Source organism: Monodon monoceros, unplaced genomic scaffold (assembly GCF_005190385.1).
Source record: "Monodon monoceros isolate NGI ecotype Baffin Bay Population unplaced genomic scaffold, NGI_Narwhal_1 Super_Scaffold_13, whole genome shotgun sequence".
Taxonomy (NCBI): Eukaryota; Metazoa; Chordata; class Mammalia; order Artiodactyla; family Monodontidae; genus Monodon; species Monodon monoceros.
Window position 1 is genome coordinate 66,406,894 of NW_021703769.1, and position 23,453 is coordinate 66,430,346.

Genomic DNA, 23,453 nt, shown 5'->3' on the forward strand with positions numbered 1-23,453 from the left:
AACAAACAAAAGAAGGCCTCAGATGCTGGTGTTTTGGGCAAGTGGCAGCATCTGGAGAGATTTTCATAGTAAGGATACGTCTTGCTATTTGAACTCAGAAACTAGATAGAGATTTTTTTCTAGATGGTGCACAAGTATTACCAGCATTTGTGAAGATGGGTCAAGAATGAATGAAAGTTGAGGAAATACTGGCCTCTTAAATTTCTCCCCACACCCTTTAATGACCCCATATCACAGCTGAGGAAACTGAGTCTCTTTGTGGAGGGGATGGACAGAAGGTAGGGAGTTTTCTTCTAAATGGTCAGGCAAGCAAAGCCAAGAATTGTCTTTGTGGTGGAGTTAGATGTGTATATATAAAGTAAGGATCGCCCCTCCCCTCCCTCTGCAGTAGTGTGTGCGTATGTGTGTGTAAGTGTGTGGAGCCACAGGCCTTTCCGAATGAGTGACAGCGGTAGCCCATCCCTCCAGGAGACGCGTGCAGAATGACAAATGGCACGGATACGGGGTGGATGGGTACCAGCCTCTGCAGAGGCCTGGGTGGAAACCGTCGCACGCACCCTTTCCACCCTCTACCCCCGCAGGCCTCAGCCCCCGTTCTCGTTTCCCCCGGGGCGCACCCAAGGTGCTCATCGCCTTCATGCAACCCAGGCCGAGGACGAGGTAGCGGGGGAGGCTCAGGTCTGGCAGTCCCTGGCTGCGGTCCCCGCGTCGCAGCGCTGCGGCTGAGAACGCTTCTCTGGGAGGCCGGCAGCCTCGGGGTGCCAGTATGTAAAGCAGCTGGCGGCTCTGGGCGGAGCCTGGGGGCGATGCAAATGAGGGAGGCGGGGTCTGCCCGCGGCTCCGCCTCCCTCCCCCGCAGCTGGGGCCAGCGGTGCCAAGCGCAGCTGGTCGAGTGGCTGCAGCTGGGCGAGTGACAGCCCCAGCTCCGCGCGCCGCGGCCGCCAGAGCCGGCGCAGGGGAAGCGTCCGCGGCCCCGGGCGGCAGAGCGGCCGCCTTCTCCCGCGCCTCCCGGGCCCGCAGCCCGCGCTACCGCGGCCCCTGGCCGGCACCTCTCGGGCTCCCGCTCCCCGCGCGCAAGATGGCTGACCCGGCTGCGGGGCCGCCGCCGAGCGAGGGCGAGGAGAGCACGGTGCGCTTCGCCCGCAAAGGCGCCCTCCGGCAGAAGAACGTGCACGAGGTGAAGAACCACAAATTCACAGCCCGCTTCTTCAAGCAGCCCACCTTCTGCAGCCACTGCACCGACTTCATCTGGTGAGAACGCGCCGGCTCAGGGCACCTTCCCGGGGCTCCGAGGGTAGCGCCGCGCGCGGGGACCCCCTCTTCGTGTCCTCCGCGCCCCCCGCGCCTCCGAGGGAGGATAAGCCCCGCCGCGACCCCAGATCCCGGGCTCCCGCTCCGGACCCTTCTGTCCCGGACTCCCCCGTGGACAGTCCTGCGGCTTCCCGCTCCCCGGGGTCCCAGACAGCCAATCGCGCGGTGCCTCGTGCCCTCTCTTCCTCCCAGCTGCCTCGGAGCGCCTAGGGGTCGCGGCGCGGGCGCCCTTTCTCCACAGGGCTCAGGGCTCCGCTGTCCCTCCCTGGGAGGGCAGCGCCTCGAGTGCCCTCTCGTGCGGGGTTCCCTATCTCTCTGTCTCCTTCCGGGCTCGAGGCACCCTCACCCCTTCCCTCCTTTCTGGGGGCAGCGCCCTGGGTGTCCTTTCTCCGTCTCCCTGCGGGCATGAGGCATTCTTTCCTCCTCCTCTGTGTCTCCGGGGGGCAGCGCCCCGTGTTATCTCTTGCTTCTCCCTGAGGGCCTGGGTTCCCTTTCCACTCTTCAGTTTCCCCCCTTCACATCACTGCGGGGACTCTCCGCTCCCCGGTCCCTCTAGGCATGGGGAGTCCTCGCTCCCTTCCAGTCCCCCAGGGAATGCCATCGCCGCGGGGGCTCTCCCATCCTCCCACTCAATGCGTCTTTTTCTCTTTCCCCGAGGGCACTCGGGCATCTCTGTGGGCAGAACTCCCGCCTGTCCACCGCCTCCCACCAAGACGGAAACGCTCCCCCCACCCCGCCACCTGGTGGTCGCAGCCTCCTCTCTTCTGCCTTTTGAGGGGAGGTGGAGGTTACCGCTGAGCTCCCACCTACCCCCTCCCCCCCAGAGGCGGAAGACTCTTGGGCACCCGCCTGTGGCTGGGAGGTTGCACCTGGGCTAGGGGAGCAGGGGGAAGTGGGGTGACTCTGGGGGGGAACTAACTGGTGGCTGGGCCCCTCGGGCTGCCTGACATGTCTCCTTCTGCTTTTGTAGGGGCTTCGGGAAGCAAGGATTCCAGTGCCAAGGTAGGCTGTGGGGTTCTAAGGATGCTGTTTGCCGGAGGAGAAGGTGAAAAAGACTTTCTGGAAGTGACTGAGATAGGCAGAGAGTGAAGGAATTACATTTGTCAGAGTGACCTCCCAAACTAGGAGTTCACCACAGAAAGGTCTTTAAAAGTGGTGTGTGTACATGGGGCAGAGATGCTCCATCCAGGAAGGACCAGTGGAGCTGGGAGGCTCAGCTGGCCAAGGAAGTACATCCATCCTTTCTCCCTAACCAGCACCAGAAGAGTCAAAATAGGTTCTCCTGAACCTATCCTGCCTGGCCACTTCTTCTTGAGATACCCTCCCCCCCCCAATTCCTGTTCATGTGTTCTTCCACTTCCCCTGCCTCATAGAGGTCTCTACAGGTGGCCCCTGCCTCTGCAGATGGTGTATCCCCTAGGAAGGCGACTGTGGTTGTCCCCTGGGCCTCCTCCCTCTCTGAAAGAAGTGGTTCCATTTGGGGTGCTTCTCAGATCCTGGTTTAAATTGCCCTTTCTCTCTTCTGGCTAGATACAGGAAGGACTCCAAGTGACTGGTTACCTGGGTCTTTGCATCGGGTTTGAGATCCTTGACCCTAGCCAGGGATGCCCAACCTAGTGGTGACTCGGCCGTCTCTGGTTGCAGATTTGCTCTCCAGATGCCAAATCATCTGTAGTTTTGTTTAGCCCTTAGGGTGCCAAACATGTTTTGAATTTGATGCCAACATTTTAGAACTGGGAAATTTCACAAAGTATCTGACTTTGCAGCTTCAAGTTTGCTGAGCATTGGTCCCACTTTCTTTTTAGAACCATCATTTGGAGCTGAGAGCAGCAATTTTTGTGGACAGGGTGCACATGCTGCACCATTTTGTCTCAATCGATCCCAGCCAGGCCTGCTTCACCCATTTTTGGCCCCTGTAAGGCATTTGAGTTTGCAACCTCTGGTCTGGAAGGTCCCCCCTTTCCCCCATTTTAGACCAGGTCCACGTGGTTGAATTTGGTGAGAAATATCACATTTCTGGGGAGTGTCTTAGGGGCAAGTTGATTGCCCTGGCGATCTGGGTTTAGATCAGGGGAAGAAAACATTTGAATGTTAAAGAGTCTGAGATGTGACTTAGCACTGACTGACAGTTCTGTTGTAGCACCTCCACCCTCCAGAGAAAAGTAAAGTGATCCCTGATGAGAGTGAGCGGCATTGTCAGTTATGTAGAGTGCTGGCAGTGTGGCACTGGTTTCTTCGGAGACTTATATGACCTCTCACCTGAGATCTGGGCAGAGCCCGCTCAGCCAGTGAGCCTCGTAGACCCCCAACCCCTGCCCTCTTTTACCAAGGTTTGGAGCCCCAATTTCACGCACTGCACCAGAGGACTTCCCACGTTCCTTTAAATGGCAATAATTTCAGCCTTGGTGCACATGGTTGGATTGTTTTCTAAAACTTTGACCCCTTAAGCAGAATGCCAGGGGTGCCTTAGCGTGGGGACACGTAGAAGATCTTTGAGGTTACCTCTCACTTCCATGAATCGGTTTCTGTCTTTGTCTCTTGCTGAGGTCAGGGGTGATTTTTGAACATTTTTATTGCTGCTTTCCTGTCCCACCTGCTCTGCAGTTATTAACGGTTGGGAAAGTTAACTTCTCAGTGTGCAGGTAATGACACATCTGAAACAGCAGATCTGTTTTTTCAAAGCCAGGAAAATGGTAGGAATTTTCTGGTGCAGTGAGTAAAGCAGAATTAAAGTTTCTAATGAAATATGGCAGCTTTAGAGGTAGTCATGTTTAAATTTTTTTTTTTTTTTATTGCCTTTCTTTTTCTCCTCTTCCTGAGAGGCAGTGTAGGGTAGTGAACATGTGCACAGGCTATCAGGCTACCACTGTGAGTTTGAATCTTGGCTTGAGACTTCCCAGCCATTTTACTTAGCCTCTCTGTACCTCAGGCTCCTTGTGTATAAAATGGGTCCATGTAACAATACCTACCTTAAAAAAATTGCTGAGCGGCTCCAAGTTGTTACAGTATATAAGGTGCTTGGGCCAGAGTTCAGCACAGACTAAGCACTCAGAAAGTATCAGCTCCTATGATTGTCTCCAAAGTAACCCAGTGGTGGGGCAGCTGGTGTGAGAGGAGACTGGCTCTGCAGGGTTGCTTTGCTATGGAACTGGCTGCCAGGTGAGAGTCTAAATCCAGCTGTGAACGTCTGGTCGCCCTGTGTCACTGCTTTGGTAGTAAATTCCATTTGGGCTGGTGTGAGAAGGAGCAAGAGAGGGGAAGGGGCAAATTGACAGCCCTTGAAATTGAGATGCTTAGGATCTCATGCTTAGGGATATCCCGGAAGGTGACAGATTATCCTCAGATGTGCTCAGAGATACCTGGGACTAGTTTTGAAATCAGAGAGGAGTTCCTTATCTGAGCATTTTTGTACAACATTTTTCCTCTTAAAGTGAATCTAATTAAAATGGGATCAGTATGTTATAGAAAATACATACGGTTTTATTCTCTCACCAAAGTCAGAAGTTCAGAGCGCAAGGTGCTATGTTCCTTTCAGTTTTCTGCCCTACTGTCCCAGGAGTGAAAATTATTTCAGAGTCCAAGAAGGATGCTGGACTCCCCAGTCATCACAGCCTTATTTCAGCCAGCAGGAGGAGGAAAGGTACAGAAAGGTGAAGGACACATGCTCACTGTCCTGGAAGTTGCCTCTGATACTTCTGCCTATATGCTATTAGCTAGAACTTAATCACATACCCACACCTTGCTGCAAAGGAGTATGCGGGAAATGTAAGGTTAATTTCAGGTAGCCATGTTCCCAGATAAAAGCTATGGTGGGGGGTTTTCCATTTCAAAAGTAGAAGTGGAGGGCTTCCCTGGTGGTGCAGTGGTTGAGAGTCCGCCTGCCAATGCAGGGGACACGGGTTCGTGCCCCGGTCCGGGAGGATCCCACGTGCCGTGGAGCTGCTGGGCCTGTGAGCCATGGCCGCTGAGCCTGTGCGTCCGGAGCCTGTGCTCTGCAACGGGAGAGGCCACAGCAGTGAGAGGCTCGCGTACCACAAAAAAAAAAAAAAAAAAGTAGAAGTGGAAAGAGGATCTAGTCCCTGCCTTTCTTGGGTAGGAGTTGTGTAGGATGATCATAAGGCAAAGAAACCACTGAGCCCTGTGCTCCATGGTGCTGCCATGGAAATTGGGGGTGCTGAGATGGCTTGAGAGAGGAGGGATGGGAAGTCCGTAAGCCATGGGAGATTGTGGATTTCTGTGTGCTCAGGGGAGTTTAAGAATAGACTTTCTTGCTTTTGTACAGAACTCTAGATTGACTGCTACATAATTTCTCCCTTTTTGTTTCCACTCTGTATTTTCTATAAAACCATTCTCTGTGAGGTAGTTTAAGAATGTCTCTGGTGACAGGGGACTGGAGCTGAGAATCTCTATTATGAAACCCCCTAAATTCTGGATTAGAAATAGGACTGCTCAGATAAGCAAGGCAGACTTCTCTCTGTGGTATTCTTTTTTTTTTTTTTTTGCGGTACGCGGGCCTCTCACTGCTGTGGCCTCTCCCGTTGGGGAGCACAGGCTCCGGACGCGCAGGCTCAGCGGCCACGGCTCACGGGCCCAGCCACTCTATGGCATGTGGGATCTTTCCCGGACCGGGGCACGAACCCGTGTCCCCTGCATCGGCAGGCGGACTCTCAACCACTGCGCCACCAGGGAAGCCCTGTGGCATTCTTTAGAGGAGCCACGGACCAACATTTGTGCTGTCATTGTAATTAAGACAAGGCTTTGGGTGGAATTAGGCTCTTGCCCAAAGAAACTTCTACAGTTGGGCAGAGAGAAAAAAAATTTTTTTAAGGAAGTCACTTAATTAGAAATAGGGAGGCAATAAAATACAGGGATTCAGAATTCCTAGCATGGGATTGGAGTCAGAACTGGGTTTGAATCTGTGCTCTGCCACCTACTTACTGTGTGAACTTGGGCAAGTCATCCATTTGTAGTGGCCTCGGTCTTCTCATCTGTGAAATGGGCTAATAGTACCTACCTCATAGGGTTGTGGTGAGGAGTAATGAGGTGGTGCAAGAGAAATATCCCCTATCGATAACTCTAAGTGAGATGATCATTATTACTTGATTAGCTGTAGGAAACTGTGTCAAAAGAGGAGAGAGTTAATTTGGGAACTCATTAAATGACTATGTCTCTTTCGTGTATTTAGATGGGTTTCTTCTTTGGTATGTTTCTTCATAGACTTTAGGTGACACCAGTGAGTCTAGCCCCAGATAGCCAGCTTCTTTAGATTGTCTTTTTTCACCCTTCTTGTGAGAAAAATCTAAACTTGCCATGGACCCTCTAGAAGAATCCCAGTGCACTAATTTTCTGACTATGTAGACCTAGCATTGATGACTATAATGAGTAAACCAGCTTTTTCCTTTCTTGTATAGATTAGAAAAAAAGTTTTTAAGCCTTCTTTTTTTAAATTTTATTGTTTTAATTGAAGTAAAGTTGATTGACAGTGCTGTGCCAATCTCTGCTGTACAGCGAAGTGACTCAGTTACACACAGAGACATTCTTGTTTTACACATTCTTTTCCATTATGGTTTATCCCAGGATATTGAATATAGTTCCCTGTGCTTTTTTAAGCCTTCTAATAGACATTATTCTTTTTTTTTTTTTTTTTTTTTTTTTTTGCGTTACACGGGCCTCTCACTGTTGTGGCCTCTCCTGTTGCGGAGCACAGGCTCTGGACGCGCAGGCCCAGTGGCCATGGCTCACGGGCCTAGCCGCTCTGCGGCATGTGGGATCTTCCCGGACCGGGGCACGAACCCGTGTCCCCTGCATCGGCAGGCGGACTCTCAACCACTGCACCACCAGGGAAGCCCAATAGACATTATTCTTAAAAATCCCCAAAGTATTGCATGAATACAACCATTGCTAGTTTCATCAACATCGACTTTACAGGATACAAGTTTATTTTAGTCTTTAGTTAACACTTTGAGATTAGAATATGTACTTTTTAAAAACAGTAGTCAAAGATGAATCGAAGGTTCATTTTATTTTTGGCATATTTTTCCCTAGGAACTATGATATCCTGAATTTCTGGTTGAACTTTCTCAGTAGAATCATAAATAGGGCCTTTTTTGTGTGCAGTCAAGCCTCTATTATTCCACTTCCCTCCCTTCTCGGAAGCAGATCCCAGAGGCCTGTGAGTGAGACTCCACTTATCTCTTGGCTCTTCTTAATGTGTCCTGGGGGTTCCATGTGGATAAAAGGCAGAGGCTTTTTGAATTTGTGTTTGTTGGTTTGACTTTTTAATTTTTTCCACCTGAAGTGGAATTTGGGGCTCAAAGTCCCAAATGAAATAAAAAATTTTAAGGATAGGTTAATGCTGGGTCTTAGCAAGAAGGAGGGTTGATTTGTTGAAGAGGCAACAGCCAATTCCTTTTGAGCTGTAGAACACTCAGAGAAAGCTTGAAGCTTTGTCACTGGGCAACAGAATGCCTTTCCAAGTAAATATGGAAAATATGACCTTTGAAAATCTAGTTGATATGATATACCAGTTATTAGAAACTCATTAAAAAATATATTATTTCTGAGTACCAGTGATACTTCAGGTACTGCCCAGAACCAGATATAGCATGTTTATAGTGTATCTGGGTCAATAAAGAAAAATATATAGAGAAGTTAACTGGTCAAAAGGTAAACCAAAGGTTTGAAAATAAATTGTACACGTTCTTGCTGTTGGGGTCCTCTTTCCTCTGTCTGTCTCTTTCTTTCTCCACACATGCACACACGTACACACACACGTGCACACACACGCAAATAGATCAGTACGTCACAATTTTGAGATTATGCATCTCCTTTTGATGCTTTTCAGCTACAGGTCGTTAAATTATTAAGTACAATTTTTAATCCTCTGGTCTTTTGTCTTTGCAGTCCAATTAATTCTTGGGTGGGGAGGGGGATCAGCTGAACAGTTCATCATCTCTGGCTGATGTGTTCAAAAGCTTGGTCCCTTATTCTTGGCATTTGATCTAATCTCAAGGATTCTTTGACTTCACTCATCCTATCTCTCCATTGAAATTGTGTGATAGCTTTTTTATAGAGTATATAAAAATCACAATGTTTACATGTGGTATTTGGAGGTGTGATGGCTGCTTGACAATCTGGTAGGAAATTTGTATATTTACCACATACCTCCATTTGTCCATCCATCCATCCATCCTTCCAAAAAATATTCACTCATTAAGCTCTCTGTGTCAGGAGTTATGTTAGATGGCAGGAATACAAGGGTGAATGAGATTGAGAGGATCCTTATTGTCGCGGAGCTTACAGTGTAATGGGGGAGATGAGACAGTCTACAAAGCATTGCACCGATATTTAATTTCACTCTTGTTAAGTACTTAGAAGGAAATGTACAGGGTGCTATGGGAATGTGTAGGGGATGCTAACCTATGTAAGGGTTGGGGTGGAGTCAGGGAATTCTTTGGCCTGGGAATTAAAAACAAAAACCAGGGACTTCCCTGCCAGTCCAGTGGTGAAGACTCTGCGCTTCCAATGCAGGGGGCTCGGGTTCGACCCCTGGTCAGGGAACTAAGACCCCACATGCCGCACAGAAACAAAAACAAAAAACAAAAAACAGACAACTTCTCATTCTTTGAGGTAATTGGAGAAAGTCTGAGTTGTCAAGGAGCCAGAGCTAAAAATCTGTATTGTGAAGCTGCTTATAACCTGGATAAAGACGCGCAGGAGGTCTTATCTCTGTGACATTCTGTGGAGAAGCCCTGAATCTTTATTTGTGCCATGGTTGCAAGTAAGATGAATATTTAGTAGAATTAGACAGTTACGTTAAGATGGCTTCTTTCTCAGTTTGACAGACAGAGAACGTCATCTCCTCTTAGCTAATAACTCATAAAGAGCTGACTTCCTTTTTGTTCAGGGGTTGCAGTTCGAGGTGGCTGCTCTAGAGAAAAATCAGATCATTTCGGAGGTGGAGGGGCAAGCCTGAGGCAATAGATTGAGAATAAATAAAAAGAGAGAGCAGTTATACATATATATGTGTATACACACACAGATTCTTTTCCATTATAGTTTATTACAAGATATTAAAGTGTATAACTGAGTCACTCTGCTGTACGCCAGAAACTAACGCAACATTGTAAATCAACTCTACTTCAATTAAAAAAAAGAGAGAGAGCAAAATCTATCAGTGAAAGGCATTTGTGAGCTGAAAGCCAGTTTACAGGGGCACAGGATTCCTTGCATTTTCTCCTGAATACCTTCCTCATCCTGGGTCCGTGTCTGATTTTCTGCAACCATTCATTCCATTGGTTTAGGCAGTGTGTCTTCTCTTATTTGGAAGATAATTTTTAAGTAGTTTCACAATAAGGAGCATTGACTCACACGTAGAAAAAGATCCTTTGTCAATTCTCTTTCCATTTTTCTGATTCCTTCAAGGAGAAAGTCTCAGTCTCTCTAATGCAAATCTGGGTACTTCGTAAATGTTCTTTATTGTTTTTATTATAAAGGGACTACAGGGAATTATGGAAACTTAAAGATGTGTTCGTTTCTACCAGTAACCCACTTTTACCTAACGTTGAGCCTCATGCTCCTCTACCTCTGGGCCTGGTTTCTTACTGGCGTTTCCTCCTTGTGAGTAGGGAAGGGGAGTTCAGTGTCTTCCCTGGAAATGTTTGGTGTTGGAAGGAAGCTCTGTGTTGCAGAGGGTTGAAAAGCACAGCAACTGCAGGCTCTGGAAGAGACGGTAGCCTTTATTCAGGAGTGTCAGTCTTTTAATATTACCGTTGTTATTGTTGCTGTTGTTGTTACCTTTTCATTGTCCTTGGCCTGCTTGTTTGTATCTCTTGGAGGTCTCTTTTTCCCTCAGCCCACATGCAGAAATTTGCCCTACCCGGTCAGAAGGGGAACTCAGACCCAGACTAGGAGGGTTCTGATCCCCCTTATTGAGTCTTGGCATTTGCTAAGTAAATGGAAATTAACTTTGCTCAACAATAACCATGTTCCTGGGGGCAATTCTAGACTCTTCCTTTACCTTGCCACTGGCCAGTGACCAAACTTTGGGCTTCTAGATAGGCAGTAAAAATGGGGCTTGAGAAGGAAGGTTCAAATATCAAACAGACCTGATTTCCTATCCTGGCTTTGTTTCTCCATGGCTTTGTGACCCTGGGCTGGTGAAACATGCTCCTGCCTTTATCCAACCATCCATCTATCCATCCATCTTCCCACTCACCCACCAATCCATTCCTTTATCCACCCAGTTGTTTTTCCATCCATCATCCATCCATCCATCCATCCATCCATCCATCCATCCATTTCCACATCCATCTAGCCATCTGTCCATCTGTCCATTCATTCAGTAAATATTTATTGAGTGCCTACCATGTATCAGGTACTGTTCTAAGCACTGGAACTAGAGCGGTGAACAAGACAGAATCCCTGCCCTCAGAGACGTTTGGTAGAAGAATAGCAATTAATACATTTTAGTAGAAGAATAGCAATTAACAAGTAACTTAGAAGAAATATATTGTATAATGTCAGGTTCCAATATGGGCTTTGGAGAGAAATAAGACACCATGCTTGCCCTTGAAAATCTCCCTCGTCTTTTGAGGGGAGAACAGCACATGGCCAATTACTTCTGGTACATAAATGAGAAGTGTTACACCGAGGGTGTTAAAAAGCTTTGAATGACGTCCTTACTCCTAGGAGGGGTGGAGAAGATTCCACACAGGAGCTGACATTTGGGAACAATCTTCCAGCAGGAGTAGGAGTTCCCAGATTGACACGGGGGCGGGGGCCGGGGAGGGTGTTTCAGGCAGAGGACAGCACAAGTGGAGCCCGGGAGGAGAGAAAGGGACTCATGCGGAGAACAGGAAGGAGGGTGTGTGAGGGATGAGCTGGTGGGAGGGGAACGTCCTGTCGGGGGTCTGGACCTCGTGAAGGCAGCGTAGTGACTAGGAAGTGGCTGTTGTCACTGCTGTCGCGCGGGATGTGTGTGGGTGAGTGAAATGGCCAAATGTTTGAAAAAGAGCATGAGATGCATTCTGAAACCATAATTGCCGTGACTCAGATCCTGACATTCCAGGCTGGTAGGGTTGGAAGTCAGGTAAGAGGAGCGGAAGTGACCACTTAGAAGCAGCGGGGGAGCATTCCCAGAGCATCTAGGGGCTGCTGCAGTTTTTCACATCCTAAAGAGACGTTTGGACTTTCGTGTCAGTCATACTGTTGATTGTCCTATTTTGAGAGATGGTTACTGGGTTACTTTTATGGTTCTAACAATAGGGATATTGCTCTTCACTGCATCCTTCATCGTAGAGGGCCACAGAAGCGATTTTTTTCTCTAGAAGGAATCCTCCCACTCCTTTTCTCCTTCTCTCCTGCTATCATGCACCCAGCTCGTGTTTATTGAGCACATGCTGCACCAGTGGTGAAGAATTTGTGCTTTGGAGACAGAAAGGCATGGGTATAAGTCTTGGCTTCTTGCTATGGGACCTTGAACATGTTACTTAAACTCTTTGAACCTGTGGTTCTTCCAGAGGACAAAGGCGGTGACAGAACCTAGTTTATAGGGCACACGGCAGGTGTTTCCTGAGCACCTTGCCTGACATACAGTGAGTACTTGATAAACAGGGCCGTTTCCATGATTTCTAGGGCTGGGCACTGTCTTGTCCTTACTGAGTTTATAGTCTTGGGAGGCAGGATGAATGCTCCTGAGTCAAGGACATGATGCAAGAATGAATGTGCTTACATGCCGTGGCCAAGAGCACGCAGGGAAACTGACAATGGATCTGAGGGAGGAGGGCTCAGCTGCCGTCAGAGACGTGATTTGAACATGGGTGAGCGCAGTGCTTTCTGTGCTACAATTTCCTGGGTTTTGATGCTTTAATTTTGTGGGAAACCTCAGAAAGCTGAATTGAAATCTGTGATTGCCCCACCTGCTGCTTCATTTTGGAAACGTGTGTTGATGGCATTTCAACTTCAAATAGATTTCTGACCAGTTCACCTTTAAAATTTGGGGGTCCCCTCAGTCTCTGCGTGGGATGTTCATGTGCTCTTTTGGGTTGAAGAAGCTAGCTAATAATGTGGGTGAAGGTAGAGGGTGAGCTCTGCAGGACTGTCTCTTGTCGTGATGGAGTTTTATGGAATAGCCCTATTTTGAAGACCTTCCCTCCCTAAAGGCGGGGGGGATCATTCTTTACAGTTTAGGCAAAGCGGCAAATGAGAATTTTGATAGTTATCTGGATTTTGTTTTGTGCGTGGCAAAATGTATGGTTGGGGGCATTAATAAGTCTATCTGGGCCACCAGTACACTTAGGGATGCAGGATTGGCATATAGGGTGGTGAGGGACCATTTTCTATTTTGGTTAGAGGTCTGTGTTTTGGTGGCTGGCTCTCTTTTTCCCAGGATTAAGTCCAGAATCCTTAACACCAGTTACAAGGTTGCCTGATGTGGGCCCTCACAGTCCTCCCCTTGTACCACACTTCCACTTGCATTTCCCTTTCTGGTTGAAGACCCAACTGGTGGTCTTTCTCAGTAGGACACAGCCCTGCCCAGCCTGGGGCTTTTGCACCTGCTCTGTCTTCAGCTTGAATCGCTCTTCCCTTTCCTCTTCCCCTACTCGCCTCCTACTTCTCCTTCAGAAGTTAACTCAAATGTCACTTTTTCAGAGAAGCCTTCCCTGATCTTCCAAATCACGTTCCCCCTTGTAGTCTCATAACCCCTTGTCGCTTTTACATTTCCTAATTGTATATTTATTTGAGTGTTTGGTGTTTGTCTTCCCCACAAGAATGTAAGTTTCGTGAGAGTAGGGACCACATCTGTCTCATTTCCTGTTGTTTCTGGAGTACCTAGCTCCATACCTGACACATGGTATGTGCTCGTAGATACTTTTTAAATGAGTGAATGGTATGGGGGAGGATAACTCCATTGAGGGAGTCATTGGATTTGGCTTTTGGTGCTGGTTTTGGTATAGCTTGATCTGTGATTTTTATAAAGAGTGTATCACTTGCTAGTTTACAAGCTCTGGTCATTTTTGTTTGAACCAAAAAAAAAATTGCCCTCATTAACGCCTGTTGAGAAGTGATTTTCAGAAGTACGCGAATGCTGCAGTCTTAACTTTGGGCACAGCCTCAGGCTTTGGCCATGTTTCACTGTGAAGATAAAGAGTTTCTCCACTGAAGTCCCTTCTTTGGGACCCTGGTGGACTGGAGTGAGGATAATTACCTTTGACGTAATATAAACTGGAGGCTACTGAAATGGCCATCTGAGTAGAATAGTGGGTACATAATGGAATACTATACAGCAATGAAAATGGACAGACTCCAGCTATACACAGCATAGATGACTCTCACAACCTGTGAGCTAAAATACCAGTACATTCTGTATGATTCCATGCACTTGAAGTTCAGGGACAGGTGAAAGTAATCATAGGCAATAGCAGTTAGGATGGTGATTATCCACAGGGGGACTGGTGGGGACTGAGAGGGGCTACTAGGGCGCTGGCGATGTTGTTTGTCGATCTGGGTGCTGGTTACATGGTGGATTCAGATTGTGACCATCCATTGAGCTATAGACATGTACCCACTTTTCTGTTATGTATATTCCACTTTAACAGAAACAGCTAAAAAGCACAGAGTTTTGGGAATTCCTTAGCGGTCCAGCGGTTAGGACTCTGTGCTTTCACTGCCGAGGCCCCAGGTTCAAGCCGTGCTCGGGGAACTAAGATCCCACAAGCCACAGGGCGTGGCCAGAAAAAAAAAAAAGTACATAGTTTTAAGTCCCTGAGAATCTGAGAAATGTTAGTGGGGACTTTTTCAGTTTTGCACACAGAAGTGAAATCTGTACAGGAGACAAGCACCTTCTGCAGTCACCCATTGAGGGATGGTGCTGTTTGCCTTTTTGGGGGGACATCTGCTTCGCATTTCAATGTTGCCCCTCGGTTGCAAACTGTAGAACAAAGAAGCCAGGACATTCCGATAGTTTTCCCACCCAGTAATGCAGCTCTGTTAATACCAGGAAAACTTGAGCTCGTAAACTGCTTTTAGGGCTTGCATTTAAAACATTCTCCATTTGCTAAGGTATTAGTCAGAATCTATGAAAGCTACTATAACAGATAAGCCTTGAAACCTCTGGCTTGAGAGGAAGGGATTTATTTCTCACTCACGGCACAGGCCACTGCAGGCGATGCTGGTCAGGCAGCCTCCCGCCCAGTCATCCAGGGCTCCAGGTGACTCTCCACTGGGCAGGTGGGTGGGGAGAAGGAACACAAGAAAGCACATTCATTTCAGAGCCACTTCAGCCAGGAAGGGACACATAACACTTCTGCTCACATTCTCGTGGCCGGAGCTTGGGCACAGGGCTGCGTCAACTGCGTGTTGACCAGCTCGGGAGCAAAAGAAAACAGGTAAGTGTTGAGAACAGCAAACCCTACTCTAGTCCGCAAAGCCATGGTTTCCTCTGACTTCCTTGGAGCTGGTGTATCCAATTTTACCTCTAGCTTGACTTCTTTAAACCTGGGAGGTGAAACTCTAGACCTCTTTATCTTATCAAACATAGGAGGGGATGTTAGGGGGAGAACACAGTCTGTTTGTGTTGCTTAGAGTGAAATAAAGAGACACTCTTCTTACTTTTAGCTGGTAGAACAATCTGGTTCTTGTCAGAATTTCCAGTTTTCCAGCCAGTCAGAATTCTTGCTGCTTCTAGTTGTCAGTGGACATCACAAACGCTTTGATTTGAGTCAGGAATAAGCTCACCCGGTTACTTCTTTTGGGAAAGTCTTTTGCTTATTTGTCATCTCTCCTACGGAAGAATCTTTTGGTAGTTCTACTTTTGGGTGTTTGACTGAACACCTAATTTGACTGGACACAATGATCTGGTGTTTAACGAACCACCTCAAACCTTTAGTGGCTTCCAATCACCACCATTTTATTTTGCTCTTGTTTCTGTGGGTCAGTAATTTGGGCCGGGCTCAGCTGCGTGGTCCTTCTGGTCTAGTCAAGGACTGGCTGTTCGTGACTGGGCTCACCCGTGTCTGGGGCCTCAGCTAGGACACCTGGGCCACCTGGAGCCTTTCTCCAGGTGGTCTCTCATCTTCATTGGGCTGGCCCAAGCTTGGTCACGTGGTGGTGGGTGCATTCCCAGTGCACGAGCAGGGGCCCAGCCTCTTGAACTCTAGGCTCAGAACTTGCACAGTGCCATCGCTCCCATATTCTATGAGTGAAAGGGAAACACAAGCCCGTCCCAGAAATAAAGGAGGAAAGAGAGGGGGGAAGAGACTCTTCCTCTTGATGGGAGAAGCTGCATATACCATGTGGCATTTTGGGGGACCTAATAGACCAGTTTCAACGTGGCCCTCATGACTGCTTAGTTCCGGTACAGTGTACATCTGCTGGACTGACCTTGAATCTGCGGTAGGTCCCGAGTGAGCGCTCACCGCTTACACCTAATAACAGGACTCAAGTCATAGGGAAGTGAAAGGGCCAAATGCTTTACGTAAAGGGCACAGCCCAGGCTTAGTGCACATGAAACACTGACTACCACCACCATCACTATTGAAAACCACCACCATCACTACCGAACACACCGCCAAGTATTGTCATTACTGCCGCCCGGGTCCTGCTGTGGACTTGGCACTACACTAAGTACTTAAGATTCATAACACGAGGCCCCTGTCCTCGAGGAGGGACAGATCTGAGAAAGAAACAGACGTGAGTGAATCCGTGTCATCCAGTGTGGCACGTGTGATCACAGAGCTGCAGTGGTGTGGGATGAGGTCGAGGGCATGGCTTCAGACCTCAGCTCCATTGCTGCACATTCGAGGGCTTGGGTGCCTTTCTTAACCTCTTTAATCTCTGGTTTCCTCATCTGTGAAATGCAGGTAACAGCACAGAGCCCACCTCCTAGGATGCCGTGTGGATTGAATGAGACCTGGCATGCAAGGAACATATGATTGCTTGTTAAATGTTAGTTCTGAAAAACAATTCTCAAAAATACCTTTGAGAAGTGTCCTAAAGGCACCATTTTTACTTCAGTCTCCTCCTGTGCCTCTGGCCAATGTCATTGCTGCTTTGTCTTCAAAGATGAAGATTTACAAACAGGTGGCTTAGGGGAGGAGGAGCTCTTGGGAACAACACCTGTAAGGGATGGAGGGAGGCAGGGAAGAGAGAAGTTAAACTGCAGTGCAATAGTTGTAATAGAGGCCAAAGCCAATCCCATGGCTGGAGCTGGGATGGCCCTTCAGAATTGGAACAGTGGGGACCCACAACAAGTGGGCCCTGGCTGTGGGCTGCTCTGGGGAGCTGGCATTACCTTGGGCAAGGCAGCTTTCTTCTTTAAGGGAAGAGTCCCAGGGAGGATGCATCTGTGGATCATCGGCCTTCAGCACTCCCAGCAGGGAGTGTCCTGGTCCTACAGGTGTGAGTAGGGTCTAGGGGATGCTCTGTGGGGTCCACAACATGCTTCCGGTTCTCTCTTACAGGTTGAACATTCCAAACTGTGTCTCCTTGACTCTTAGTAGCCCTGTGGGCCTGCATCCTTGGCCTCTTCTCAGAACTGATTTAGTTGCTATGTAGATTCATAGACTGTATCTTCCAGCACTGAAATACCATTTACAGAGAGCCTTAATCCAAGTAGGACACGGGAATGGCTTGCCCAAGGTCATTTAGCTACCTGGGAGGAGACCTGGATTTACATACCTCCCCTTACTTTCCCTCTACTATGCTCTCCTGAGTCAGGAGATTCCCTCTTTATTCTAAGCCTGGACTCCGTGAGGTGCCTTGACCTTCACCTTTACACCTCCTTGCAGCTCCACTCTGGAGAGAGTTTTCTTGAATTCCTTTAAATGTGTTTTTTCAACTGTGGATCATCGCTCATTTGAGGGTCATGAAATCAGTTTAGTAGGTCATGAACACCATGAAAAAATAAACTTGAAAATAGAATGCATGACACTCATATAAGTATTGTTGCATAAAACTTCTATTTCATGTATACATATATAGGCATGTGTGAACTGGGTCAGATGTAAAATGTGTTTCTCACTGTGGGTGATGGTCAACACAGTTTGAAAGTCATTGTGAAAAGTACAGACAAGAGGTGCTGGAGGCTCATGAAGTTGACTTTTGAGGTCCATGGACTGTTGAGGCTTTATTTATTTTTAGAGATGATATAAATGCATTGTTTTGAATTCTTTATAATTAGATGTTTTATTCTCACCCCATCACACTATCCCAAGATTATTTTGATGATCATCTTTGAGCCTTAAACATTATCACTGATAAGAGTTATTTTTCCAAATAGAATTCTAAGTGTGGGATAAGAGTTTTTTTAAAACGGAATTATTGGTTCAAATGGAGCTGCCTGGCCTGGCCTGTCACTTGGGTGCAGTGTTCCAGCGCTGTGTCAAGTGCTGGCAGAGAGCTGTCCCTCTTGTGCAGACAAAGAACTGGTTTTCCTGGGGGATCATGTGGGTTGAGAAAGAAGCGTTTTATGAACAGAATCAGCACAGAGGGAGGGAGGAGGAGGTGTTCAGGTGCAGGCATGGAGGTGGGCTGTGTAGCCTGGGTGGCAGTCTGCTGAGGTCAGCTTCCAGCTGGGCCTTCCAAGGGCTGGGGTTCAGGGTGTGTTTCTATTCTCCGGTGTCCTCGATAGGTGGGGGCTGAAATGACAGTTGGCCTCATTGTGTTTCCCTTTTGACCTTCTCTGATTTGGGGTCTAAGGCCGGGGCACTCCAGATGGGACCAAAAAAAGTCAGGTTCAAGAGAAAAATGAAATCTGGGCTAGACCTGTTCCTGCTTGAGTATATGTGTCCCCAGCACGGTCTCTTTTAGCTGGGGAGACAGGCCAGGGAAATTTCCATTTCGTGGACGTCTTCAAATAAGGCTTTCAAAGGCCGCTGACTCGAGCTGACGTTTATTTAGTACTTACTATGTGCCTGGCACTGTTCTAAATGTTTTACATGTATTAACTCTTTTAATCCTCGCGACAGCCCCATGAGGTTGCTACTGTTATTATTCCCATTTTATGCTGAGAAAACTGAGGCACAAAGAGTTAAGAAATTTTTCCAAAGTTACATAGAGTTAGGATTCAAACATAGATTTGAGTTTAGGATTGTGTAAAAGGAACGTTGAGATGGCGCTTGTGACAGTGATGACAGTGACAGCTAATATTTGAGGGCTTGCAATGAGCTGGGGATTTCACAAACTTCATCCCTTTGAATCTTCATCCTCCACTAAGATTTGCTGTTATTATTATCCCCATTCACAGGTGAGGAAACAGGCTTAGCAAGGATAAAGAGTTTTCCTGAGAACTGGAGAGCCCAGATTGAATTCAGGACTGTCTGAGTCAGATTCTGAGTTCCCAGTCACTAAGGTGAAGGGCTTGGGGTGGGAGAGAGCATTGGTGCAGGGGTTGGGGGGTGAGGGTCCCTGGCAGAGTGAGGGGGAACAGCGGTCAGGCAGGTTTGGGGTGCTTGATGGTGGTCTGGCTCATCCCTCAGAGCTGGGAAAGTGTGCTTGCTACAGCAGTGGGTGAAACTGGCAAGACTTGACAGGACGAGGAAATTCCCTAGTGGGAGAAAATATTTTCAATAAATTGTTCTTGTCCAGTGAGGGAGTTAGCACATCTGTAGATTTTTACCTATGGCCCTGAATAAGGAATTCAGGAAGTGGCTTCCGCTCTGAGGTCTTTTGGTAGTCATATGACTGCAGTCAGCTGATTTCTTGGTGCATGAGTTGCTGGTCTGGGAGGACTGGCTGAAAAGCATGAAGTCCTTGCATCATTTGGAAGGAAGGGTTCACATACAGCAGACATGTCCATGAAATGATAGAACTTCCCCGAAGAGCTGTTCTAATTTTTGAGGCACCGAGCTTAATACTTCACACACGATCACATTTAAAGTCTGCAGCACCCTAGGAGATAAGTCTCATTTTCCCTCCATGAGGAAACGGAGGCTCAGCGATATTAAGTAACTTGACCCAGGACTTGACGCTAAGAAGTATTTGAAGAGGGCGACAAACCCAGTCCACCTGATTATGAAGCTTGTGGTTCAAGGATTCTGCCAGGACCCTTGATCAGCCTTTGGCCAGGGCATAGTGACATTATCAAGGTGTGGTTTGTGTGAGTGAAAAATGTTGCCTGACGTATCAGCAAACAAAGGATGCTGCAGCCATCGAGGCCTCAGCCACATAACTCAGGATGGAGGAGAATTAACTCGAGATATCTGGTTTTCTTTAATTAACAGTAATCTTTTTTTTTTTTTTTTTTTTTTTTTTGCTGTCGCGGACCTCTCACTGTTGTGGCCTCTCCCGTTGCGGAGCACAGGCTCCAACAGTAATCTTTTGATGTTCCACTACCTGGTCTTTGTTGCAAAGACCCCTATATATCCTGGCTCCTCCCTGACCTCTTTTTTTTTTGCATTTATAAAGAAAAGGTTTGATTTTCATCACAAGAAGCACACAGACCATACACACCAACAGATGTAAAAAGAAAAAAGTGTATTATGCAACTTCTGCAAATTCACAGTACAAAAGATACTGCCTTTTAAATATGTAATATAAAAAAGCCAAGAAGAGGGCTTCCCTGGTGGCGCAGTGGTTGAGAGTCCGCCTGCCGATGCAGGGGACGCGGGTTCGTGCCCCGGTCTGGGAAGATCCCACATGCCGCAGAGCGGCTGGACCCGTGGGCCATGGCCGCTGAGCCTGCGCGTCCGGAGCCTGTGCTCCGCAACGGGAGAGGCCACAACAGTGAGAGGCCCGCGTACCGCAAAAAAAAGACACAAAAAACCAAGAAGAAAAACAATATAATAAAAAAAATCATTGATCATAACACAACACACTGGAACCCACTGGCAGCTTCTGAAAACCAAAGGGCAGCCCATCCTGTGGAGCTCCTGATTGGGTGGAGGGCGGCAGTCTGCACCAGCATTTTGTTGCGAAGAGCTCAGGATCCCTTATCTCTTTGGAGCCTTCCCTCAGACCCATCTGAGAGCCTGTCTTCCGGGCTTAAGTACTCAGTTTTGTCTGCCAAATAAAACATAATTCTCAACTTTTAAGTTGTGCATTTTTTTTCTCTTGACATTTACATTCCTGTGTATTTTCCAAAATCCACATAGAGGAGAGCAATACAAAAGGAATAATAGCAAAGTGTGGTCCGGCTGGCATATTCGGCCATCCCCTCACGTGCAGGGGGTAATACAGAGCCATAAGGCATGTTTCTCCCCTCCAGCAGCCCCCAGTCTCATAGGAACGTCCATAAATCAAACATTTATAACACAGTGTGATATGCACTATAATGGTGATAGAGGCGGGGATTCTGGGATCAGCTCGAGTTCCAGAGTCCTGGGAGGCTGCACAGAGGAGCTCAAGTTCTAAGTTGAGTTTTGAGGCAGCGGAAGCGGTGAGAGAGTGAAGAAGAGTGTCAGCGAGGGTGGAGGAGAAGCGAGAGAAAGAAGGGACACTGGTTAAGAGGCAGTAGTTAAAGGGCTCAGAATGTTAAGCTTGGAGAAGAGAAGATTTGGAGAGGCAGAGAGAAGGCAGGAGAACGTTGAAAGTAGAGAGAAAGCTCTCCAGGATTCCTCAGCCTGGTGAGGTTGAAAGCGCTAAGTGTTGACGAGAGCGCAGTGAAGTAAGGTGTCTCCAAGGAAGATAGCTTCCCAGGAGATGAGAGCGGAGAGCACAGGTGGAAATGAGAAAAGAAGGGAAAATGAGTGGGAAATAAAATAAGTTTAAGGCCAGTTGAGGAATTCTTGCTTGATGGTCTCTGTTTGCTTTGTGAAGTAGGGAAAAAGAGGATTAGATCTGGATTCAGATCCTGTGACCCCAGGCAAATTTCTTATCCTTAGCTTCCTAGTTTTTAAAAAGGGGTACATGATAGGGTAAATGTAGTACCTTCTACAAAGATTTCTGAGGATCAGATATAATGTCTATGTGGGGCAGAGCAGCACTTTGCCTGGCACATTGAACAATAAAAGTAGTATGAATAATTGTCAGCTGTTAAGGGAGTTCTCATTTGGGTACTTGATGTATAGGGGTACCATAAAGAGCAGTAGAAAATTCAAGAAGAGGAGAAGGCTTGGGGGTGAAGATAATGAATTCTGCATTGGCTATGTTGAGTTTGTGATACCTGTGCTATATCCAGGTGTAGGTGTCCAAAAGGCAATTGGGAATAATGAGAAGTCAGGCATGGTGGTAAATATTTGGGAGTTATTAATACAGGGCTGTATTTTTCAAAATACCTAAATCATATGACTGATGGTACTCAAAGATTTTAATTGTGTGTGACATTAAACATCATGGAAATATGTCTGTGTGTGTGTATGTATATATATATATATTTTTTACCTCTTCAATTATCTTTTAATCCTTCTGGTTGTTAAGGAGGATTTCTCAGTGTGGTGCTACCATGTCTCAGACATCTTTCGAATTCATGCTAATTTCTCTTTAAAAAAAAAAAAGAAAGAGACAACCTCAGGCTCAGAGCTATGTGGCTGCTGGGATTTAATAATTATAATTTTCATTGTGTTTTTCATGCTTGTCTTCTATTTAGAGCTAATGTTACTGGCTTTCCAATTCTGGTGGTTGTTTTAGATAGGACGCTTTGGTTGTTAATAGTAGAACACTTAAGCTGTCTGGAGGTAGGTGATTCGAGAGTTTGTTTAATCAGAGGCTTAACAGGGTCATGAAAGACTGGGGATTCTCCCAGTTATTTGCTCTGCCATCCTCCAAGTGTCATCAGTATCTCCCCTCTTGGTCCCAAGAAGACTGTGGTAAGTACCAAAGTCATATTCTCACAGGACAGCATACACATCAGGAAGGAAGGGGACCCAGGATAAAGGATTTTTCTTCAAGTACCTCATGTCATGGCTTGGAACTGTGGCAGCTGTCTTTTGACCATGAGGGACATGGCTGACATGCTGTGAATGGCAATGTGGAAAGATGGAGAGGAATTGTGTCCTTCATGATGTTGTTGAGCCACTGAATTAACTAATCTTGATGTAGCCCTGTCTCTGGGAATTTGTTCTTGTTAGACAATAAATTCTCTTTCTGCTTAAACCATTTCAGATGGGTTTTCTGTTACTTGCAGCTGAATGCATTGTATCTCATACAGTTTCAGATTATTGCCCTAACCTAGTAGGAATTGTTCCTCCCTGTTTTCCTTGGTTGGTTGTATTTTCTCTTGACATTGGGTCATATTTTCCTGGTTTTTCATATGTCGAGTAATTTCAGATCGTATCCTGGACATTGTATTATGTTGTGGAGATTCTGGATTCAGTTGTAATTCTCTGAGGAATGTTGAAGGTTTCATCTTAGTAAGCCATTGACTTGGTTGGACAGTAAACTGTCTCTTGGACATTAGTTCAGATGTCAGTTCTGTTTTTTATTTTATCTTTGAGGCTGCCCCATGTGTGCATGGTTCAAGAGTCAGCCAGACACTTGGAAAGAGTTTATACAGGCATACCTTCCTTTATTGTGCTTCTCAGATACTGTTTTTTCTTTTTCTTTTCTTTTGGCTGCACTGTGTGGCTTGTGGAATCCGAGTTCCCCAACCAGGGATTGAACCCGGGCCCTTGGCAGTGAGAGGGCAGAGTCCTAACCGCTGGACCGCCAGGGAATTCCCACTGCGTTTTTTACAAATTGAAGGTTTGCAGCAACCCTGCACTGATCAAGTCTGTTGGCACCATTTTTCCAAGAGCATTTGCTCACTTTGTGTCCCTGGGTTACGTTTTGGTAATTCTCATAATATTTCAAATGTTTTCATTTTCATTATATTTGTTATGGCGACCTGTGATCAGTAATCTTTGATGTTACTACTGTAATTGTGTTGGTATTTTTCAGCAATAAAGTACTTTTCAATTAAGGTATGCCCATTGTTTTTATAGACATAGTGTTATCGCACACTTAATACACTACAGTATAGTGTAAACATAACTTTAATATGCACTGGGAAACCAAAACATTTGTGTGACTCACTTTATTGCATTATTTACTTTAGTGCGGTGGTCTGGAACCAATCCCGCAGTATCTCCCAGGCCTGCCTGTACTCAGAAGCTGGGGCTCCTCTGTGGGCTCTCTCTATCCTTGGATTCGCTCCTCACTTTCTAGTAGCTGTGGTTGACCTGAAATTGGTCCTCTGGCTCTGCAAGCCAGGAAGACTTAAGGTTTTA

General features: G+C 46.9%; 1 protein-coding gene across 4 annotated transcripts in view; it reads left to right on the forward strand.

The window, feature by feature from the left end:
* The first annotated feature begins 874 nt into the window (after positions 1-874).
* Positions 875-23,453, forward strand: part of PRKCB (protein kinase C beta) — a 309,888-nt gene continuing 287,309 nt past the window's right edge. Inside the window, exons 1-2 of one of the 4 annotated variants that reach the window (XM_029221907.1) lie at positions 875-1,251; positions 2,282-2,313. In XM_029221907.1, the coding sequence (XP_029077740.1) occupies positions 1,079-1,251; positions 2,282-2,313 (205 nt within the window). In that variant the 5' untranslated portion in view covers positions 875-1,078. The remainder of the gene's footprint in view (positions 1,252-2,281; positions 2,314-23,453) is intronic. The other 3 variants (XM_029221908.1, XM_029221906.1, XM_029221911.1) reach the window with 3 other exon arrangements.